This window comes from Rhinopithecus roxellana, chromosome 7 (genome assembly GCF_007565055.1).
Source record: "Rhinopithecus roxellana isolate Shanxi Qingling chromosome 7, ASM756505v1, whole genome shotgun sequence".
Lineage (NCBI taxonomy): Eukaryota > Metazoa > Chordata > Mammalia > Primates > Cercopithecidae > Rhinopithecus > Rhinopithecus roxellana.
In genome coordinates, this window is record NC_044555.1 from 101,972,658 (window position 1) to 101,993,501 (window position 20,844).

At 40.2% G+C, this 20,844-nt stretch overlaps 1 protein-coding gene across 1 annotated transcript; it reads right to left on the bottom strand.

Annotated features, from left to right (window-relative positions):
• Positions 1–1,541: 1,541 nt before the first annotated feature.
• On the bottom strand, positions 1,542–4,624 carry TCEAL5 (transcription elongation factor A like 5). Its single transcript, XM_010355298.2, has 3 exons — positions 4,517–4,624; positions 3,125–3,192; positions 1,542–2,441 (listed from the first exon to the last, which is right to left on the bottom strand). Exon 3 carries the CDS (start codon positions 2,412–2,414, stop codon positions 1,794–1,796), a length of 621 nt encoding a protein of 206 aa, XP_010353600.1. The 5' UTR covers positions 2,415–2,441; positions 3,125–3,192; positions 4,517–4,624; the 3' UTR covers positions 1,542–1,793.
• Positions 4,625–20,844: the final 16,220 nt, after the last annotated feature.

Consider the following 20,844-nt stretch of genomic DNA (forward strand, 5'->3'; position numbering starts at 1 on the left):
TTAATAAAGCTGTTAAAAAATAAATAGCAGCATATACATATTATTCAGAAATGTGGAGGTAAATGTCAGATTAAAACAAAATTATGGTAGTTGCCTATGGTAGTAGCCTCTGGGGAGTGGGAATGTGGAATGGCAAGGAAAACTGCAGTTTTTAATAATTAAAAAAACTCTTGTACTATAGGATTTAAAAAATTTGTGTGTGTATTCATTTGATAAAAATGAAAATGAGCTAAAAGCAAAAGGCACATGCAGACACACACACACAAACACACACACACACACACACACACATTGTGGAGACAAATCAGAAGAGATTCTGACACATTGGGTCTGAGGTGGGAGCCAGGAACCTGCATTTTCAACAAGATATTTAGGTGATTTTGATGCAAGAGGTCTGCTAGTAAGTAGCAAACTTTGAAAAACACTACTATATCCAATGTTAAAATCATTTAAAAATGAATTTTGATATAATCCATCTCCCGCTGTGTTCCTTTTGATGTGGCAAGTATCAGTTGCTAAAGAATAACATTACAGTTTCAAGGCTATGTATTCAATCGGGCAGAACTGGGCCAAGAACTGAGGCCTTCTGACTCAATAACTAACATAGTTACTTTTTAAGCTTCTATTATGTGCTATGAAGTAACAAAATGAGTAAGATAAACTCTGCTTTAAAGGGCAAGTCTAGTAAGGTAATTGTAATGCCTGACAAATATATTAGTTAAGATTTTATGAAGCATTTTTCCCACATTTCACATCAGTATTAACATAACTATAAAGAGAAAAGAGGGACATTTTCCACAGAAGGGAACCTATTGGGGATTCAATTCACCACCTTGAAGACTCTAGCCAACCAGCAACAATGGGGGCCTTAGAGGGTGCAGGATCCTGGAGAGGGGGCACAATACCCAACAAATGTGGCATCACCCAGGGGAAAGTGGCACCTATCTCTCAGCTTCCTGTACCTATTTTTAGGCACAGGTGAGATCTCCCTCAGCAACACTCCACACCCTCACCAACTGTCTGACTTGGTACTATTAGTGCAGGGGAGAGGGCAGGAGCCAGCCTAACATAGGTCACAGACTCAAGCGTCACATCTGATCTACTCCACAGTCCTGGGAGGTAAGTTTTAGCCCCATTTCACACAAGGCTGTCTCTTACAGCAATGAATCTGTAGTAACTGCCAGGTTGATTCCTCCAACTTCAAGTCCCAGGGGTAATGTGAGTTTTACCTACCATTTTGTGTTCCAACAAGAATTGTAAGTGTCTCCACTGCCTTCATATGATCAATGAATAGTTCTTTTGATTGCTTAGTATTTACTGTTTTCCTATTTTGTTTACCTTTTATTACTTCCTTTAAAACAAAAATAGCCTGTGTTTTTTAGATTAGAAAAAAGTACATATGAGAAAAAGAATAATTTTCAGTCCCACCACACAAAGAAAATCATTATTTCTCTTTGGTCTACTCAATTGCATAGTGTCCCCCATGTATGGATGTATTATGTAAACATTTTATTTTTTCAGAAATGGACTGATACTGTATACATGGTTCTGAAAACTCTTTTTTATTGTTATTTTACAATGTACCATGAACATTTATTCCATGCACATGGGTGAAAATCCTCTACTAAAAGACAGAGCACTGTAGGTAGGTCAAAAGTCTGCTGGTAACAAGAGTGACACCTAAAGGAAAGTATCAGCTTAAGGTTAAAGCACATAGCCCGGCAAATGCCTGCCAGGAAAAGCAGGACTGGCAATATTCCCATTAGAGAAATCAGAATTAAAGGCCAAAGACATTAAACATATGGGACATCTTCTAAGTCTTTCTGGCCCCTACCTCCACCCCTCACTCCCCTTACACCCCGTTGGCCCCTTGGGGCAAATGGATCCTGTACATCTCTTTGCATCCAATGAAAACCACCCATTTTCTGCTTTTTCCTTAGCTCCTCCTGAGCCCTTGACACATCACCACATTCTCTCATCATCTCCTCACTGCTCAGATGCCTTTCTTGTAAGTCCTCCTGAGAGTCCCTGGGGGAATCGTCCGTCCCCCTGTCTGTTTTTCTTTTTGCTTTCCGGGGCACATAATCTTCAGCCGGGCGCTTTTCGGCGGCCCGCGGCTGGCTCTCTGGCTTTGCCTGGGAGGCTGGCTTATCCTCACTTTGTGGCTTGCCCTCACCTTCGGACTTGCCCTGCTTTTCCTGGCTTCCCTCATCTTCCGGTTGTCCCTCATCACCTGGCTCTCCCTCATCCTCTCGCTTTCCCTCACATTCTGTCTTCCCCTCCATGTCCGGCTTTTCTTCCTCATCTGACTTTGCTTCATCTTCTGTACTTCCTTCATCTTCTGGCTTTCCCTCACTTTCTAGGTTTCTTTCATTCTCTGGCTTTCCTTCATTTTCTTTGTAGAGCTTTTCCATGTTGAGATGTTCCCTTCTTTGCCTTTCCTAGGAGACAAAAAGAAAACACAGGACACTAGGGCTTTGGGAGTTGAACACAGGTCCTGATAGTACTTGCCTTTCTTAACTTAAGGTTTTCCTGACCCTATCCCATCTTCCAGGTACACTCCCACCCTTACATTCCTTCCTTTCCTTTTCACTTTACAAATGTTCACATGAGCCAGTCTTACAGAAACTTCCACAGGTGCTTCTCCCTACATTTAAAGAGGATGTCCTGAGAAATGCATAGGAGCATATTGGCCCTTAAACTTTGCTCTGGCCTTGGCTATGCCTACCCATACCAATTTTAACTGAGTAGTTCCAATTTACACTGACCTGCAGAAATCCTGGGCAGTTTTCTTCTTTTTCCCCTTACAAGCAGTTGTAAGACTTATAAAACTGCAGACAGAACAGAACCATAGCCAGTTCTCAGATTTCAGGGCTACTCTTATATCCTCAAGGGGCATCACAGATGCTACATCTCCATTCTCTTACTTTCTTATTCTCCCCTCTATCCTCACCAGCCATAGATCACCATATTCCCTAAGGGTCTTGACAGCAGTCATGTATCCCGAAACTGCAAGAGGGAGGATTGGAGGAGGGGTGGCAGGCAGTGGGCTCCCCAACTTCTGTTCTGGCTTAAGTCACTCCTACTCCCAAGGGTCCTGGTGCAGTAGCCCTCTCCCACTGACCTGCACTGATACTGCAGGTCTTTCCTTTTCTTGTCTGGGTTAGTGTCCACAACCACAGACCTGAAGACCTGCAGAAAGACAAGAAACAGGTGGGTGAATGAGAAATTGAGAAAGTGAATGACTGGTAACTTGGACACTGGTTCTTTGGGACCTTATTTGTCAAAACTTTCCCAGCTCCTATCACCTCCTTGCCCTTTCCCTTGCCTTCTCTGATTCCCCTTCCGCAGCTCCTTCTTAAGAGCCTCCATTGTTCTACTTCTGGGAAACAGGCGAGAAAGATTATTTCCAAAGCGTTTCAATGTTTCTGAATCTTCCTCCCAAATTTTTATCTCACTTTTCTGGCACGAAAATGAGTGGGGTTAGAGACAAGAATGTTCTGAAGACAGAGTGTTCTGCTGCACTCAGATCTCTACATTCCAAATCCCTCACCTCAGGGTAGCCAAATAGCAGAGCCCACCACTTCTCTGAAAATGGTGGTGACAGAGACAGGGGGCCAGGCAGAAATGTCCAAAACACCCCTGCCACCTCCTTCCTCCCCACATACACAGAAAGCCCACATTTTCCTGCAATGCAAGAGACAAATTATTTCCAAACCCGGTAACATTTTTGGTCTTGCTGCTACCTCATCTCAATCCTCCTAGTTCAGAAGCCACTCCTCCTGGATAGGGAGCTGATCCCCAGATCAAACCTCTGTCTCCCTTTTTCTACAGCACCTCCTTCCCCTGACCCCCTTAGCCCACCATTTCCGTCTCCAAAATGGAAGGAGGATGGAGAAAAGACACCGGGAACTCAGGCCTGGACCCGTTGCAGGGTCCGCCCTCCGCAGCCTGGGGTCACTGACTGCGCCCGCCTCCCGCTGCCTTGCAGGGATCAGGCTGTTTTCTCGCCGTTTCATCGCTGTTCTCTTCCCTGGTCCTCCTCCTCCTCCATCAGACATCGCCGGTCGCCCGCCTCCTAGGAGTTCCCAACTGGTACCCAATTCACAACCCTTGACCTCTCTCGAGTTCCGCCCCCCTCCCTCCTCCCCGCCCCGCACCAAGCCCTCCATTTCTTGCACCAAATGAGTGAGCGTCGGGAAAGGAGTGGAGAGAATCCAGTCCTGGACCCGCTCTGGTCTTTGCCCTCTGCCATCCCAACCACAGGGATCCACAGGAGGCTATGGATTCGTAGCCATCTCGGGAAAATGACTCTTTCTCACATTTCCTTCTGCCAGAAGCCTGCACTTCTCCAGGGAAATAAAAGCTGGTACCCATACCTCTTGCCCAACACAAAAAAATTTCTGCGCCAAAATGAATGGGGGTGGAACGGGGCGGTATCTAGAAAGCAGATCCGATCCTCTGTAGCCTATGTCCATTGCCATCCCTACCTCAGGGGTCCCCGACTTGTACCGACCTGCAGGGCTGTAGGGCAGTTGCCTTCTCTGTCCCTCAGTCTGAAGTCTGCCTTCCTCCACGGAAACAGAGAGCTGGTACCTGGAGGAGAGGGACTTCTGCACACGTCGGCTTCAGATCACGTGAGAAAAACGTCACCAGTGGGCTCGGGTCCCTAGTTCCCCTCCCACCCGCAGAAAGTGCGTCAGGAGCCAGCCCACTTCTTCCCTTCACTAGTCTCTCCGTCTGAGCGCCCTCCGCACCCCCGACCCCCGCTTAGCCCTCTCTCTTGCCCCACAGCACGGGGCCCTGTCACTAATTTTGGTCTTTGCTAATCCCAGAAGTCAAATGTGGCCCTTTCTCTGTGTGGTATGTATTTATTCTTCCGTGGTTATCAGGGAGGGGCTGCACCTTCTTCTAGAGCTATTGGCCATTGGTACATCTCGGAGGAATTTTTTTTCTTTCTCTCCTGTTATCCTAAGACACCTACTCGATCTAATTCTACACGCAGCCACTGATGTTCATTCTGCCTGTGGACCAGGTCTTCTCATAATGGGTACAAGGTGGATTGTCAAGTAGGGATACAAGTAGTCAAAATAGGGGTTTTATTTTTTTAATATTTTTGGTCTTATTTAATTCACTCTCCTCAGCATGGATTATTCTTATAAGCACAAAATTAAATAAAGCAATTTCATTTATGAGAAAGTGTTTAAGAGAGAGAAAAACTTAAAAGATTTCAAAATTTTTTACTCAGAAGAGAGACCAAATTAAATTCATAATATTATCTTTTGCCATGTACACAAGGAATTCAATTGGCAACAAGCAAAATATACAATAAAAAAATTTCATAAATAGCTGGTTCTCTCACGTTCTATTTAAAACACACACACACACACACACACAACTTAATGTTCCCAAACGATTACTGAGTGCTAAATAGACTTGCTGGAATCTGATGGTTGACAGAAAATTCAAAAATGTCTCTTTAAAAAATTTGGCCCATGGCTATTTTCATTCAAAGGTTTAGCTCTAGGCAAAGGGAAGAGCTGTGAGACCAAGGCAGCAGGAGATGTGAAGGATGCAGAAATGGTCCTATCCTCCCTGCTCTGCCAAGATCAGGGGAAGGTGTTGTCCTCCACCCCCTCATATTCTAGAATTTCTCATCCCCTGCATTCAGGCACATGACTCTGTTGCTCACTCCAAGAATATACCTGGACAGGTGACCAAGGTGGTGATATGAGTAAATGCCTTTGACTCCTTCCCTCCTCCCTGCCTCTAATTCCCACAGGGATAACCCAGCCCCAGCAGAGAGTGGAGCATTGTTCATGCCACTAAAAAAACCAGAACAGATCTCTTCTAGACCCTTGCAGCTGAGGGCCTTCATGAGGCCTGAAGAAGTGATTGCTGGGGTAGAGTCCCCTGCAACCTGCCTGTTCTCTGCCCTTATTCATAGTGCCTGAGTGAAAACCTCCCTAGACCCTGTCTGCTGCCTCCTGCCTAGCCTAAAAGGTGCAGTCTGGTGCAGTCTGGTGGGCCTCTCACCCCCAAACTCTGTGTCTCCAGGGAACCCAGAGGGAGCCTAACCTTGCTGCAGGGTTGCTGCCTGTCAGTCCATACTAAACTATGACTGTCTGAGCAAATTTAGGCCAGTGTCTAAGGAGTTCCGCCATGCTGTCCATATTGACCTAGACCAAGTATTCCCAATTGATGAAGTCTGTGGGCCACCTGGAATGGTATGTAAAATTGCATATGTTTAGGAAGTAGTGGAGTATGCACACTCTTGTGAGAAGATCTGTACCCTAGGAACCTGAATAATGTTTTGTTCTATGTGCACACCCCATTCTGATTATCCATCATGTTGATGAATATTTGGGTCATTTTCATCTTTTAGCTGTTGTAAATAATGCTGCCATATACAATCATGTATAAGCTTTTGTGTGGATGTATGTTTTTATTTTATATAAGCAAGTTGACATCATGAAAAAGAGGAAACCATAAGGTAAGGACAGAAAGAAGAAGCAGCTGCCTGACAAAGAGATAAGAAGGGGAAGACACAAATAGCAGCTGAGCCATGTTAAAGAGAGCTCATCTATTCCTTGGGTTCAGGCATTATTAACCAATGAACCCCTAAAACTTATGTTCGAACTTTTGTGTGTGTGTGTGTGTGTGTGTGTGTGTGTGTGTGTGTGTGGTGGTGGTTTCACTCTGTTGTCCAGGCTAGAGTTCAGTGGTGCAATTATAGTTCACTGTAGCCTCAAACTCCTGGGCTCAAGGGATCTTCTCCCCTCAACCTTCCGAGTAACTGGGACTACAGGTGCACGTCACAACTCCCAGCTAATTTCTTTAAATTTTTGTACAAACAGTGTCTCCCTACATTGCCGAGGTTGGTCTCCAATTCTTGATCTCGAGTGAGACCCCTGCCTCAGCCTCCCGAAGCACTGGGATTACAGGCATGAGCCACCGCACCTAGGCTGGATATATACATTTTTATTGTATGTGCACATTTGCTGAGAATAGCATCCATTGCTCTCATTAGATGTTCAAAGGGGTATGTAATATTAAAAGGATGAAGGCCATTGACCCAAAGAATATACGTCTGTATACATTTTTTTCCAAATCGTGCTATCTTTATTCTCTTTTTAAAAGAGAAATTCACGTAACATAGAATTAACCATTTTAAAGTGTACAGTTCAGTGATATGTATAGTACACTCAAAATATTGTGTAACCATCACCTCTATTTAGTTTCAAAACAGTTTCATCAATCTGAAAAGAGACCCCATACCCATTAAGCAGTCATTCTCAATTCCCTTTTCCCCCTAGTCCCTAGCAATGACTTATCTGCTTTCTATCTTTATGAATTTACCTATTCTAGATATTTCCCATAAATGGAATTGTACAATATGTGACCTTTTGTGTCTGGCTTCTTTCACTTAGCATAATGTTTTCAAGGTTCATCTACACTGTAGCATGTGCAATACTTCATTCCTTTTTATGAATTAATATTTCATTTTATGTGCATACCACATTCTGTTTATCCAATATACGTTGATAGATATTTGGATTGTTTTTGCCTTTTGGCTGTTGTGAATAATGCTACCAGAAACAATTATGTATAAGTTTTTTTTTTTTTTTTTTTTTTGAGACAGAGTCTTGCTCTGTCGCCCAGGCTGGAGTGCAGTGGCCTGATCTCAGCTCACTGCAAGCTCCGCCTCCCAGATTTACGCCATTCTCCTGCCTCAGCCTTCTGAGTAGCTGGGACTACAGGCGCCCGCCACCTCGCCCGGCTAGTTTTTTGTATTTTTTAGTAGAGACGGGTTTTCACCGTGTTAGCCAGGATGGTCTCGATCTCCTGACCTTGTGATCCGCCCGTCTCGGCCTCCCAAAGTGCTGGGATTACAGGCTTGAGCCACCGCGCCCGGCTTATGTATAAGTTATTGTGTGGGTGTATGTCTTTATTTCTCTTGCATATATAGCTAGGAGTGTAATCATTGGGTCATATGGTAATTCTATGTTTAAATTTTTGAGAAACTGCCAAACTGTGTTCCACAGTAGCTGCAACATTTTGCATTCCTATCAGCAAGATTCCAATTTTACCATATCCTTGCAAACAATTGTTAATTTCTATTTTTTATATTTATCATCCTAGTGGGAGAGAAGTGGTTTTGATTTGCATTTTCTTAATGACCCATGATGTTGAGTATGTTTTCTTGGGTTTGTTGGATATTCATATATTTCCTTTGGAAATCTATTCGAGTGCTTTGCCAATTTTTATTTTTTATTTTTTAACTTTTATGTCAGGTTTGGGGGCACATGTGCAGCTTTGTTTCATAGGTAAACTGCATGTCACAGGGACTTGGTATACAGATTGTTTCATCAGTCAAATAATAATCATGGTACCTAGTATGTAGTTTTTTAATCCTCATCCTCCTCCTATCCTCCACCCTCAAGTAGGTCCCAATATCTGCTGTTGCCTTCTTTGTGTTCATGAGTTCTCATCATTTAGCTTCCACTTGTAAGTGAGAACATTTGGTATTTGGTTTTCTGTTCCTGCATTAGTTTGCTGAGGATAATAACCTCCAGTTCCATCTATATTCCTGCAAAATACATGATCTTGTTCTTTTTTTATGGTTGCACAGTATTCTGTGGTGTATATGTACTACATTTTCTTTATCCAATCTGTCATTGATGGACATTTAGGTTGATTCCATGTCTTTGCTATTGTGAATAGTGCTGCAGTGAACATTCGTGTGCATGTGCCTTTATGGTAGAATGATTTACATTCCTCTGGGTATATACTCAGTAATGGAATTGCTGGGTCAAATGGTAGTTCTGTTTTTAGCTCTTAGAAGAATCAACACACTGCTTTCCACAGTGATACTGAGCATGCATGTATGTCTTCTTTTGAAAAGTGTCTGTTCATGTCCTTTGCCCACTTTTTAATGGGGTTGTTTTGTAAATTTGTTTAAGTCCCTTATAGATGCTTGATATTAGACCTTTGTCAGATGCATACTTTGCAAATATTTTCTCCCATTTTGTAGGTCGTCTGTTTATTCTGTTGATAGTTTCTTTTGCCATATACAAGCTCCTATGTTTAATTAAATCTCGTTTGTCAATTTTTGCTTTTGATGCAATTGCTTTTTGTGTCTTTGTCATGAAACCTATGCCCATTTCTATATCCAGGATGGTGTTGTCCATGTTGTCTTCCAGGGTTTTTATAGTTTTGGGTTTTACATATAAGTCTTTAATCCATCTTGAGTTGATTTTTGTATATGTTGTAAGGAAGTGGGGATTCAGTCTCAATCTTCTGCATATCCTTACTCCTTTTTTAATTAGGTTGTTTGGCTTTTTGTTGTTGAGTTGTAATAGTTCTTTATATATTCTGGACATTAGTTCCTTATTAGATATATGGTTTGTAAATATTTCCTCCCATTCTATAGGTTCTCTTTCACCTTTTTTTTTTTTTTTTTTTTTTTGAGGTGGAGTCTCGCTCTGTCGCCCGGACTGGAGTGCAGTGGCCAGATCTCAGCTCACTGCAAACTCCGCCTCCCGGGTTTACGCCATTCTCCTGCCTCAGCCTCCCGAGTAGCTGGGACTACAGGCGCCCGCCACCTCGCCCGGCTAGTTTTTGTATTTTTAGTAGAGACGGGGTTTCACCGTGTTAGCCAGGATGGTCTCGATCTCCTGACCTCGTGATCCGCCCGTCTTGGCCTCCCAAAGTGCTGGGATTACAGGCTTGAGCCACCGCGCCCGGCCTCACTTTCTTAATAGTGTCCTTTTATGCACAAAAGTTTTTCATTTTGAAGAAGGCCAATTAACCTATTTTTCTTTTGTTGTTCATGGTTTTGGTGTTATATCTAAAAATTTATTGCCAAATCCAAGGTCATGAAGATTTACCCCTTTGCTTTCTTCTAAGGGTTTCATAGTTTTAGCTCTTACATTTAGGTTTTTGATTCATTTTGAATTAATTTTTTATGTGGTGCAATTTAGTGTTTTTTTAAATAAGATTTTAAGATTATTTTGATGGCAGGACACAACGCACGGTCACTTGGAAAAATGAGAGGCAGAACTTTTGTCACTTACGGCTCCAAACTAGAGAAGGCTACAAGGCAAGACCACATGGGGGTTGCATCTGGGTAACAGCAAATTGGAGCTGTAAGGAGCAGCTTACTTATGGCAAGTGGGGTGGGATTAGCTAGGTTTCACTGGTTCCCTGAGTATTGGCTAATTTGAATAATTTCTCAGGCTCCAGAGTATAAGGGCTGTCCCTAGCTGTCTATACCTGGCCCCTAGGTGGTTAGGGCTAGTTTGAAGTGGCCCAGAGCGTGAACACCTGATAAGGGAAGTGATTAGAGTGTGGAGTTAATCAGCAGCCCAAGAAGGGGAACTGACAGGTCTCTAACCAGGGCCTCAACAATAGGCCACGACAGCACTAATATAAAAAATACATTACAATTTACTCCTTGATGTCTTGACCTCCATTTCGAGCTCAATTATTTGGGGCATTTGAGTGGCCTGAAGTATAGAGGAGATGTTCAGAGATTAGGGCAAAAGTTGCCCTAAACAGCATAAAAAATTTTTTATTATGAGAGTACAAAGGAGGAAAATATGTGGAAGTATAAGAAGTTTTTGTCAGCCAGTCATAACCAAGTTTCCTATTTATATGCCAGTAGGCAAGAAAATAGATCTGAAATTTTCAGGATCCCTAACAACATCTTTAATGGCATCATAAAGTGTGCTTTAAGCATAAATTATATTTTTTATTATAATAATAGTTTGGTGTATTAATTAGGTCAAGGTGACAGGGCCAGTAATGTTGTTGGAGGATATGAACTAATAGTTTAGTAAAATATCTGTAAAGGTTAGTGATATTGTTTGTAACCAAATAAAAGGCATAGATGGTCATGGTTGAAAATGTAGGGCAGAAGGTAGTGATAGAAAGTTGGACAGGGGAGGCCCGGTGTGGTGAATCCTGCCATAATCCCAGCACTTTGGGAGGCCAAGGCAGGAGCATCACTTGAGGCCAGGAGTTCAAGACCAGCCTGAGCAACATAGCAAGACACTATCTCTACACAAATTTTTAAAACTTTACTGAATTCATTTGTCAGTTCCAGGAGCCTTTTGGCAGAGTCTTTTGGGTTTTCTATGTATAGAATCATATAGATGGCAAAAGAGATAGTTTGACTTCTTCTTTTCCTATTCGGATGGCTTTTATTTCTCTCTCCTGCCTGATTGCTCTGGCTAGGACTTCCAGTATTATGTTGAATAAGAGTGGTGAAAGTGGGCATACTTGTCTTAGTCCAGTTCTTAAAGAGAATAGTTCCAGCTATTGCCCATTCAGTATGATTTTCTTTGCTCATTTTAAAATTAGATTTCACGCTTTTTGTTGTTGTTGTTTAGTTGGAGGAGTTCTTAATATATTCTGGATATTAACCCTTTATCAGATATAAGATTTGTAAATATTTTCTTTTATTTTGTGCATTGCCTTTATGCCATGTTGATAGCTTCCTTTAATGCACAAATGTTTTTAATTTTAGAGCTGTCCGATTTATCTATTTTTTGTTGTTGCCTGTGTTTTGGGTGGCATATTCAAGAAATCATTGCCAAATTTAATGCCATGAAGTTTTCTTCCTGTATTTCCTTTTAAGAGTTCTACACTTTTAACTCTTACATTTAGGTCTTTGATCCATTTTGAGTTATTTTTTGTATATGGTATAAGGCAGTGGTCCAGCTTCATGTTTTTGCATGTGGATATTTAGAGGGTTTTTTTTTTTTAAACCACCATTTGTTGAAGAGACTGCCCTTTCCTTATTGAATGGTCTTAGCACCTTTGTCAAAAATCATTTGACCATATATGTGAGGGTTAATTTCTGTGCTCTCAGTTCCACTCCATTGGTCTTTCTGTTTGTCTTTCTGCCAGTACCACCCACACTGTTTTGATTACTGCAAGTCTTATGGACTGAATGTTTATGTTCACCCAAAATTCATGTATTGAAGCTCTAATCCCCAGTGTAGCTGTATTTAGAGTAAGAAGGTAATTAATGGTAAATTAGGTCATAAGAGTGGGGCCTTGATCCTATAGAATTAGCGCCCTTATAAGAAGAAACATGAAAGCATTCTCATATGTCCTCTCTCCTCCCCCCACCCCCTTCCAGCATGCACACAAAAAGGAGGTCCTGTGAGCACACAGCAAGAAGGCAGCCATCTGCAGCACAAAGCGAGAACCCTCACCAAACACCAAGTTTGCTTGCACCTTGATGTTGAACTTCCAGTCTTCAGAACTGTAAGAAAATAAATTTCTGTTGTTTAGGCCACCCAGTCCATGGTGTTTTGTTATGGTAGTCCAAGTAGACAAATACAGTAGCTTTGTAGTAATTTTTGAAATCAGAAAGTGTAAGACTTCCAACTTTGTTCTTTTTCAAGATTATTTTGATTATTCAGGCTCTTTTAGATTGATTTTTTATTAATTTTAGGAAAGATTATTCTATTTCTTTAAAAAGTGTTTGATTTTTGGTAGGGATTGCACTGAATCTGTATATCATTTTGGGTAGTATTCACATCCTAACAGTATTAAAATATTCCTATTAGGTCCAACCTCCAACAACACTTGAAATCAAATTTCAACATGAGATTTATTGGGGTCAAAGAAACCAAACTACATCACCTAGTATGTTGATTTTTTTTTTTAATCAAGAATGTGTGTTGAATTTTGTCAAATGCTTATCCTGCATGAATTTAGATAATCATGTGTTTTTTCTTCATTCTGTTAATGTGGTATATTACATCAATTGGTTTTCATATGTTGAACAATCCTTGAACCACAGAATAAAGCCCACATTGTCATAGTGTATAATCCTTTTAATATGCTACTTAATTTGATTCAGTAGTATTTTGTTGAGTATCGATGCATCAATATTCACATGGGATATTGGTATGTATTTTTCTTTTCTCATTTTAGAGAAAAGTCTTCATCTGGCTTTGATATCAGGGTAATGCTAGCCTGATAGAGTGAGTTAGGAAATATTCCTTCTTCAATTTTTTGGAAGCGTTTGAGAAGGATTGGTGTTAATTATTCTTCAAATGTCTGGTAGAATTTACCAGTGAAGCCTTTGGTCCAAATCTTCCTTGTTGGAAGGTTTTTGATTATGGATTCAATATCTGTATTAGTTATAGATCTATTCACATTTTCTATTTCTTTATGATTTATTCTTGGTAGGCTTTGCATTTCTAGGAATTTTTTCATTTCATCTAGTTTATCCAATTTTTTGGTGTACAATTATTCATTGTACTCTTATTATTCTTGTCATTTCTATAAATTCAACAGTAATGCTCCACCTTCAATTCTGATTTTAGTAATTTGAGTCTTCTTTTTCTTAGTCAACCTATCTACACATTGTCAATTTTCTTGGTCTTTTCTAAGAAGTAACTCTTGGTTTGGTTTATTTTCTCTATTGTTTTTCTATTCTATTTTATTTACATCTGCTCTAATCTTATTTTCTTCTTTATGCTAACTTTGACTTTAGATTGTTCTTTTTTTTCTAGTTCCTTAAGTTGTAAGGTTAGTTTGCTAACTTGAGATCTTGCAGATATTTTGTAAGTCGGGGGGCTTTTTGGATGTACAAGTAGCAAAAGTGATGTCAGTATCCACAATACTGTTGTAATTGGAGTAAAGTTCTAGAATTTGACTGAAACAAATAAAGCCCTAATTGAGGATGACTAAATCTCAAAGCTCCCAACAGTCCAAGGTTTTGCCCAGATGGTTGATGAGAGAGTTTCTGCTGTAAAAAGACTTTAAATCATATGGCTTGATTTGGGAGCATGTTGTTAATATGGCGTCAGGTTGTTTGCCAATTAAAATATCTTTGGCCACGGTTGGAATTTCAACATTAGTCTGTAGTCAGTCCCTACCATTTAACCAATGACAACTGCCTCAGTTGTCAGTTCAGTTGGTGAAGGAAAAGCCAGTGAGGTGTTTGGGCTGTAGGGCTTGCATTAGCCAATCCTGACGGCATGTGGGCCTCAGTATTTGCCAGGTTTAGTTGAAACAATGAATTATTTTCGAGTTTTGGCCTCTGGACTGCAAACCATCAAAAGCATCCAGACCGATAGTAATAAGATCAATATCCAATAAAATGGTGTGTAGCTGTATATGACAGACTTTTGTTTCTTGATGTTGATTCTCTCCTTCCTTCACATGTGTTATTATCAAGGAGGGGTTGTCTGGTTTTGTCATTAGGAGATTTGGTGTTGATTCCATTACCCTCTCCAAATGTGATTTTTATTTGCTAAGAGGAGTTTTCTATCTCCTTTCTTGGTAGTCTATACTGTCTGTGGGATTCTTGAGCAATGTTTGTTGTTAGCTCTTGAGCACTAATTTTAATTTTCTGGAGGGGAGCAGAGGTAGATCTCAGATTAATTATCCATGCTTTATAACCCAAATGTTAATAATGGTTTTGGAGCGGTAGAAGTTTAGTCACAAATGGTTCTCATGTAAGATGGGCAAGTGCCTGACCCATGGGACAATCTATGGTTAACAGATCTTAGGAGAGCATGCACCCTTGACCTGGCCTCCAGCATTTATGGGATGGTGCAGGATTAAAAATCCATAAAGATAAGAGGAGACAATATTAAAGAGCTGCACATATATAATGAACTTTTATAAGCATGGAGATGACACATATCCCTCTTTGAATAGACAAAAGGGTGATGCAAAGGTTTTCTTTTTTTAATGTTGTGAGGTGTGAGTTGGCCAAAGATCTTAAATTAAGAGAGATTAAGGCCTGGAGTAACAGCAAAACCCACTTAGTGGTCCATATGCCAGACTGGAGTTTTAAAATGAGTTGTTTGTGGAAACCATTAGATCTCTTTTGATAAAACTGGCTAGCCGGGACCCATCAGGGAGTCAAAAGTTCTATTGAATGCCTTTTCCAAGAGCCCAGCATTATGTATTTTGAGATATGAAATGTGTACTTTGGTTACTATCAGTAATGTCTGAAACTCCAAAGAAGATAAGGAGTGCCCTGGTGAGACCTTGTATTGTGGCCTTAGTATATGTAGAGACATGTGGGATTTTCATTCATATTTTGGGTGTCTGTGAGGCTAGAGATTCCCAAAGTTCTTTACCTTTAAGGGAAAACCTCTTGGGCCGTTGCCCATGTTTGTAAAAATGTGGAGATCATTTGCTAACCAGGGCATCCAGTGCTAAGATGACTGCCTGTAGTTTCGCCAATTGTGCTGATCCTTGGTTCACATTCTTTATCAGGAAATTCCTGTTAAGGGATGAAAAGCAGACCCGTTCCACTGAGCTCCATAACTTATGATAGTGGCAACGCCTTCCCTATAGTCTATTAACTCCCATTGTATTTCATTCAGTTAATCCTAAGGGGGTCGCCAGGTAGCTAAGGGGTTTGGAGAGGGGTGACCTCCATGAACATAGCATCTGGCAACGGACTGAGGACAGGGGATACCATCCCCTCCTACAAGTGGAATATATCAGAGGACCCAGGTTTGGCTCTGTCCTGTATCAAGGAGGCCTCCATCACTGTGCCAAGCTTGTGATGTGCTGTTTCCATTATCCAAGGCATATTCAGCAACTGGGTACAAAAGATCACAGGCTCAAGGTCTATGAGAGCCTCTGTTTTCAGAGAAGCCTGGTATATGCCCAGCAAATTTTTACTCTCATGGTGTCTAGCACAGAGCTGAGAAAGGCAATTTTTCATATCAGAAGGCTATGGGGAATTTATGGCCATTATAGGTGGTTCAGAGATATCAGGAGGCATGAGAAGAAGTTGAAGTTGGTGAAGTCTTTCCAGTGAAGGAGTCTCTGAGGGCATTAATGGAAGTGTCTGTTGATTTTAATCTAGACAGATTTTAGAGCCTTCTGTTCAAGAATATCTCATTTAGATTGGGCTGATTTGTAAGTGGCAGCATCAGTGAGATTAAGTAAAATTTGCAAATGAGGAATATGTTGCTTCCAGAACCCCAAAATAACTTAAGGATGTTGGATTGTATGTCCTTAATAAGTATGTCAAATGAATCTCCTAGGAAGAAGATGTTATCAATGTAATGCCATAGCTGTATTCCTGGAGAAAGCTGGGTGCAGATAAGATCTTGTCTGTAAAAATTGTGCACGATGACAAAGCTATTGAGGTACCTCATGAGAAGCTTAATAAAGGTGTATCATATCTCTTTGAAAGGGAAGGCAAACTGCAGCTGAGAGACTGCTGAAACAGTCACTGAATAGAACATGCTAGTAAAAGCTATAATGGCAAAATATTTACCGCTTGCTGATTAGATGGAGTTAGTAGTTTTAATAATATCGACTATTGGATTTGGGGGCCTTAATGGATAGGACCACCGCATTAGGGTTATAGTAATCACCATGAAGTACTATTCATTTTTCTTTAGGTTTAAGAACAGGCAAGATTGGGCTACAAATGGAGAAGCAGTGGAGATAATTACCCACTAATTAATTATGTCTTATACAATAAGTTTTAATCCTTGAAGGCCCTGTTTTAGTTTATATTGGACCATCTTAGCTATTTTGACTGAGGAGTGCATGGGGTCCCATTTTTTCAAGTCGCTTTGTAAATACGAAAGATTTAATTTAAATTTAATGTATTATTCATTGTTTCATAATATCTATGTCCACTATGGGATATATTAGGACAATGGATTTTATTACTATGGGAATTTTTTTGAGGGAGAGTCTCACTCTGTCACCCAGGCTGAGTGCAGTGGCACAATCAAGGCTCACTGCAGCCTCAACTTCCCGGGCTCAAGCTCCTACCTCAGACTCCTGAGTAGCTGGGGCTACAGGCACGTGCCACTATGCCCAGCTAATTTCTTATTTTATGTGAAAATGGAGTCTCGCTATGTTGCCCAGGCTGGTCTTGAACTCCTGGACTCAGGTAATCCTCCCATCTCAGTTTCTCAAAGTGCTGGGATTACAGGTGTGAGCAACAGCACCTAATGCTGGCCTACTGTGGAAAATTTTGGCAAAGTCATAGTTAAAATGAGGCATACCTATTTTTCATTATCTTATATTTAGTTACTTTCATAAGATTATAAGGAATGCCATGTTTCAATTTAGTGGGATCCCCAGGAATAACTGTCTTTTGAACATCAGTACTAAGTCCATGAAGTTCTGTCAACTGATGCACTTTACAAAATGTTAAAGTTAATTCAGAATCTATGTTGTAAGCACACACACACAAATACTTGTGATTGCATATGAATTCTAGTACTGGCTTTTCCACTCTAGTTTCTGTTTATTTTCTATTTCCATTTTTCTACCTTATATTTTCTTTCTTTTCTGTTTCTGCAAAAAAAAAAAAAGGGGGGGTGGGCATTGGGAATTTGATAGGAATTACATTGAATCTGCTGATTGATTTGGAAAGCATGTCATTTTAATGGTATTAGGTCTACTAATCCATAAATACTGGATGTCTTTCCATTTATTTAGGATCTTTTAAATATCTTTCAAGAATCTTTTATAGTTTACAGTACATAAGCTTATACCTCCTTGGCTAAGTTTATTCCTGAGTATTTTATTGTTTTTGATGTTTTGTAAGTGGAGGTGCTTTTAAATTTCCTTTTTGGATTGTTCATTACAGGTTTATAGAAACACAACATATTTTTTGTATTTATATTTTATCCTGTAATTTTGCTGAATTCATAATTACTGATTCAATCTCTCTACTTATTGCAGGTCTATTCAGGTCTTCTATTTTTTTTCTAATTATTGTTTTATATATTTGTCTTTTAAGTCATATAGAAAAAAAGAGCAATTCCATACCAAAATTACAATAACACTGATTTTTATATTTGCCCATGTCTTCTCATTTCAACCTGAAAGACTCTCTTTAGCATTTTCTTGTAGTGTTGATATAATGTTAATGAACTCCCTCAGATTTTGTTTCTTTGGAATATCTTGATTTGTTTCTCATTTTAAAAAATCCTTGGGAAAAATGTCTGCTCTGTTACCTCTAAATCCAGATATCCACATTAGAAATGTAGGGCGCTATTTTCAAGACCACCACTGCACTAGCAAGTAGGTTGAGGCAGGGCTAAGTTAAAATGTCACAAAGCTCTTCTATCATGGTTGTTGCCATATTCTTGATTCAACGTTTGCTTATTTCCTATAAACCTTTGACTATTTTCCAGAGTTCTGGTAAAATTTATTCTTACTGCTTTTGTTTCTAGTGTTTCCATGAAGGGACAGGCCCTTGGAGTTTTCTATTCTGTCATTTTCACTGACTCGGTTTATTTTCTTTTGACATTGAAGGTCATGCACAGTTATTGTGAAATATATCTAAACAGTGCACAAATGTATTCATTCATTATCTTAGAAAAATATGTGCTAGCCACAAGAAAAAAGCAAACAATCCCATCAAAAAAGTAGGCAAAGGATGTGAACAGACACTTCTCAAAAGAAGACATTTATGCAGCCAAAAGACAGATGAAAAAATGCTTATCATCACTAGCCATCAGAGAAATGCAAATCAAATCAAAACCACAATGAGATACCATCTCAGACCAGTTAGAATGGCAATCATTAAAAACTCAGGTGCTGGAGAGGACGTGGAGAAATAGGAACACTTTTACACTGTTGGTGGGACTGTAAACTAGTTCAACCATTGTGGAAGACAGTGTGGCGATTCCTCAAGGATCTAGAACCAGAAATACCATTTGACCCAGCCATCCCATTTCTGGGTATATACCCCAAGGATTATAAATCATGCTGCTATAAAGACACATGCACACGAATGTTTATTGCGGCACTATTCTCAATAACAAAGACTTGGAACCAACCCAAATGTCCATCAATGACAGACTGGATTAAGAAAATGTGGCACATATACACCATGGAATACTATGCAGCCATAAAAAAGGATGAGTTCATGTCCTTTATAGGGACATGGATGCAGCTGGAAACCATCATTCTCAGCAAACTATCGCAAGAACAGAAAACCAAGCACTGCATGTTCTCACTCATAGGTGGGAACTGAACAATGAGAACACTTGGACACAGCAAAGGGAACATCACATACCGGGGCCTGTTGTGGGGTCGGAGGAGGGGGAAGGGATAGCACTAGGAGATATACCCAATGTAAATGACGAATTAATGGGTGCAGCACACCAACATGGCACATGTATACATATGTAACAAACCTGCATGTTGTGCACATGTACCCTAGAACATAAAGTATAATAAAATAAAATAAAATAAACCAATAATGTAAAAAAAAAAGAAAAATATGTGCCAGCCATCTAAAAAGTGTCACTGTATAAACAACACAAGGGGAAATCCAGACAAATACACACTTTATTAATAAAACATATCTCAGAGTCCCTGTGGTTCCCCCACCTTGGTGAGTTTTGGTCTCAGAGTCCCTGTGGTTCCCCCGCCTTGGTGAGCTGAGTGAAACAGTTACAAAGGAATAGCATTCAGCATTGAACATGCTCTTATAAAAACTTAATGCTTTTATTGATTAGCTAACCTATAGCAGTCTTCATGCTAACATAAGAAATGTTTATGGCTCACTAGAACTACAAGTTATGAAACCCATACTCTGTAATCTTTTCTATAAATAAATATTTTCATGGAATCGTGAAAAGTATCCTATAATGTATGGTCAATAACTATGTTTTTGTCACAAATTAGAAAAATGAGGCACAAATAGTTTGAAAGATTTGCCTGGGATCACAGGGCTAGTAAAGGACAGAGAAGGGGTTTGGACCTGGCTGCATGTGACAGATTGAACTTGTACTCTTAGCACATGAGCTATGTTGTTTCCCTAAATGGTGGAATTCTCGGTCTCCATCTTCGCTGACTGATCTCACCCACTTCAGTAGTTTTTACTATCATTCTAGCAATGACGACTTCCAACCCCTTATCTCCAGCCCATACTTCTTTCTCCAGGACCCCAGACAGTTATCCAGTTCTCTGATGGACCTCTTGTGGTTGTCACAAGTGTACTTCAACATCAAAAGGTTCAAAATTGGCATATCCCTTTAAAAAATCTCTTCTTTCCCAGCCTCCAGCATGTTCCCTTATCTTGCATTTGCTCTACCAGTGAATGGCACAAGCATCATTCTGCTGTCAAAATCTAGAAAACTTACTAGATTTTACTCCCAACATCCAATCAATTGCCAAAGCCTATTATCAGCTGCTTCTTAATATCTCTTCAATACACTTTTCTCCATCCTCACTATGTCTCCCCAGGTTTAGGTTACCATCATATACTTATCTTCTGTAGTCCCATAATAGCCTGCTTATTGGTCATCCTGCCTAAAGTTTTGATTTTTTTTTTCACAGAGAATGATCATTTCCACATTCTAAAATATGATTATGTAACCACTCTGCATTTTCTCATTTACTCCTCAAAATAGCCCCTATGTATTAGGAATAGCTTAAAGGAAGTTGTTTTTTATTTTTCAGAAACCAAAAACATTTCCAAAATAAAATGATCTTTGTCCTTAACGTGTAGTTGTAGGAAGATATAGAAAATCAAATCATCAGGATAATATAGGGAGAAAAGTGAAATGATGGGAAGGGCTTGAGTTAGCTCACAGAATGGAGGGGTAATCTGAAGAACCAGACCCAGTAAAGCCAGGAATCCAAGTAGCAGGAATTAACAGAGAACATCTTCCAGCTATCACTCTTGATCTGCATCAGAACCAGCTCTTGTGGTGTTAAGATTTTTAGTTCCCTTAATATCCAGGGAGTAGGATTGTTCTATCCTGGATTCCATTTGGGATGATGAAAAACTTCTGGAGATATATAGCGGTGATAATTGTGATGCAGGGCAGACAAGCCCCAAACCGGGGCTTAGACGAGGAGGGTTCT

Coding starts and splice junctions, on each gene's coding strand:
- TCEAL5 (XM_010355298.2), bottom strand. CDS start 2,414: ATGGAAAAGCTCTACAAAGAAAATGAAGGAAAGCCAGAGAATGAAAGA.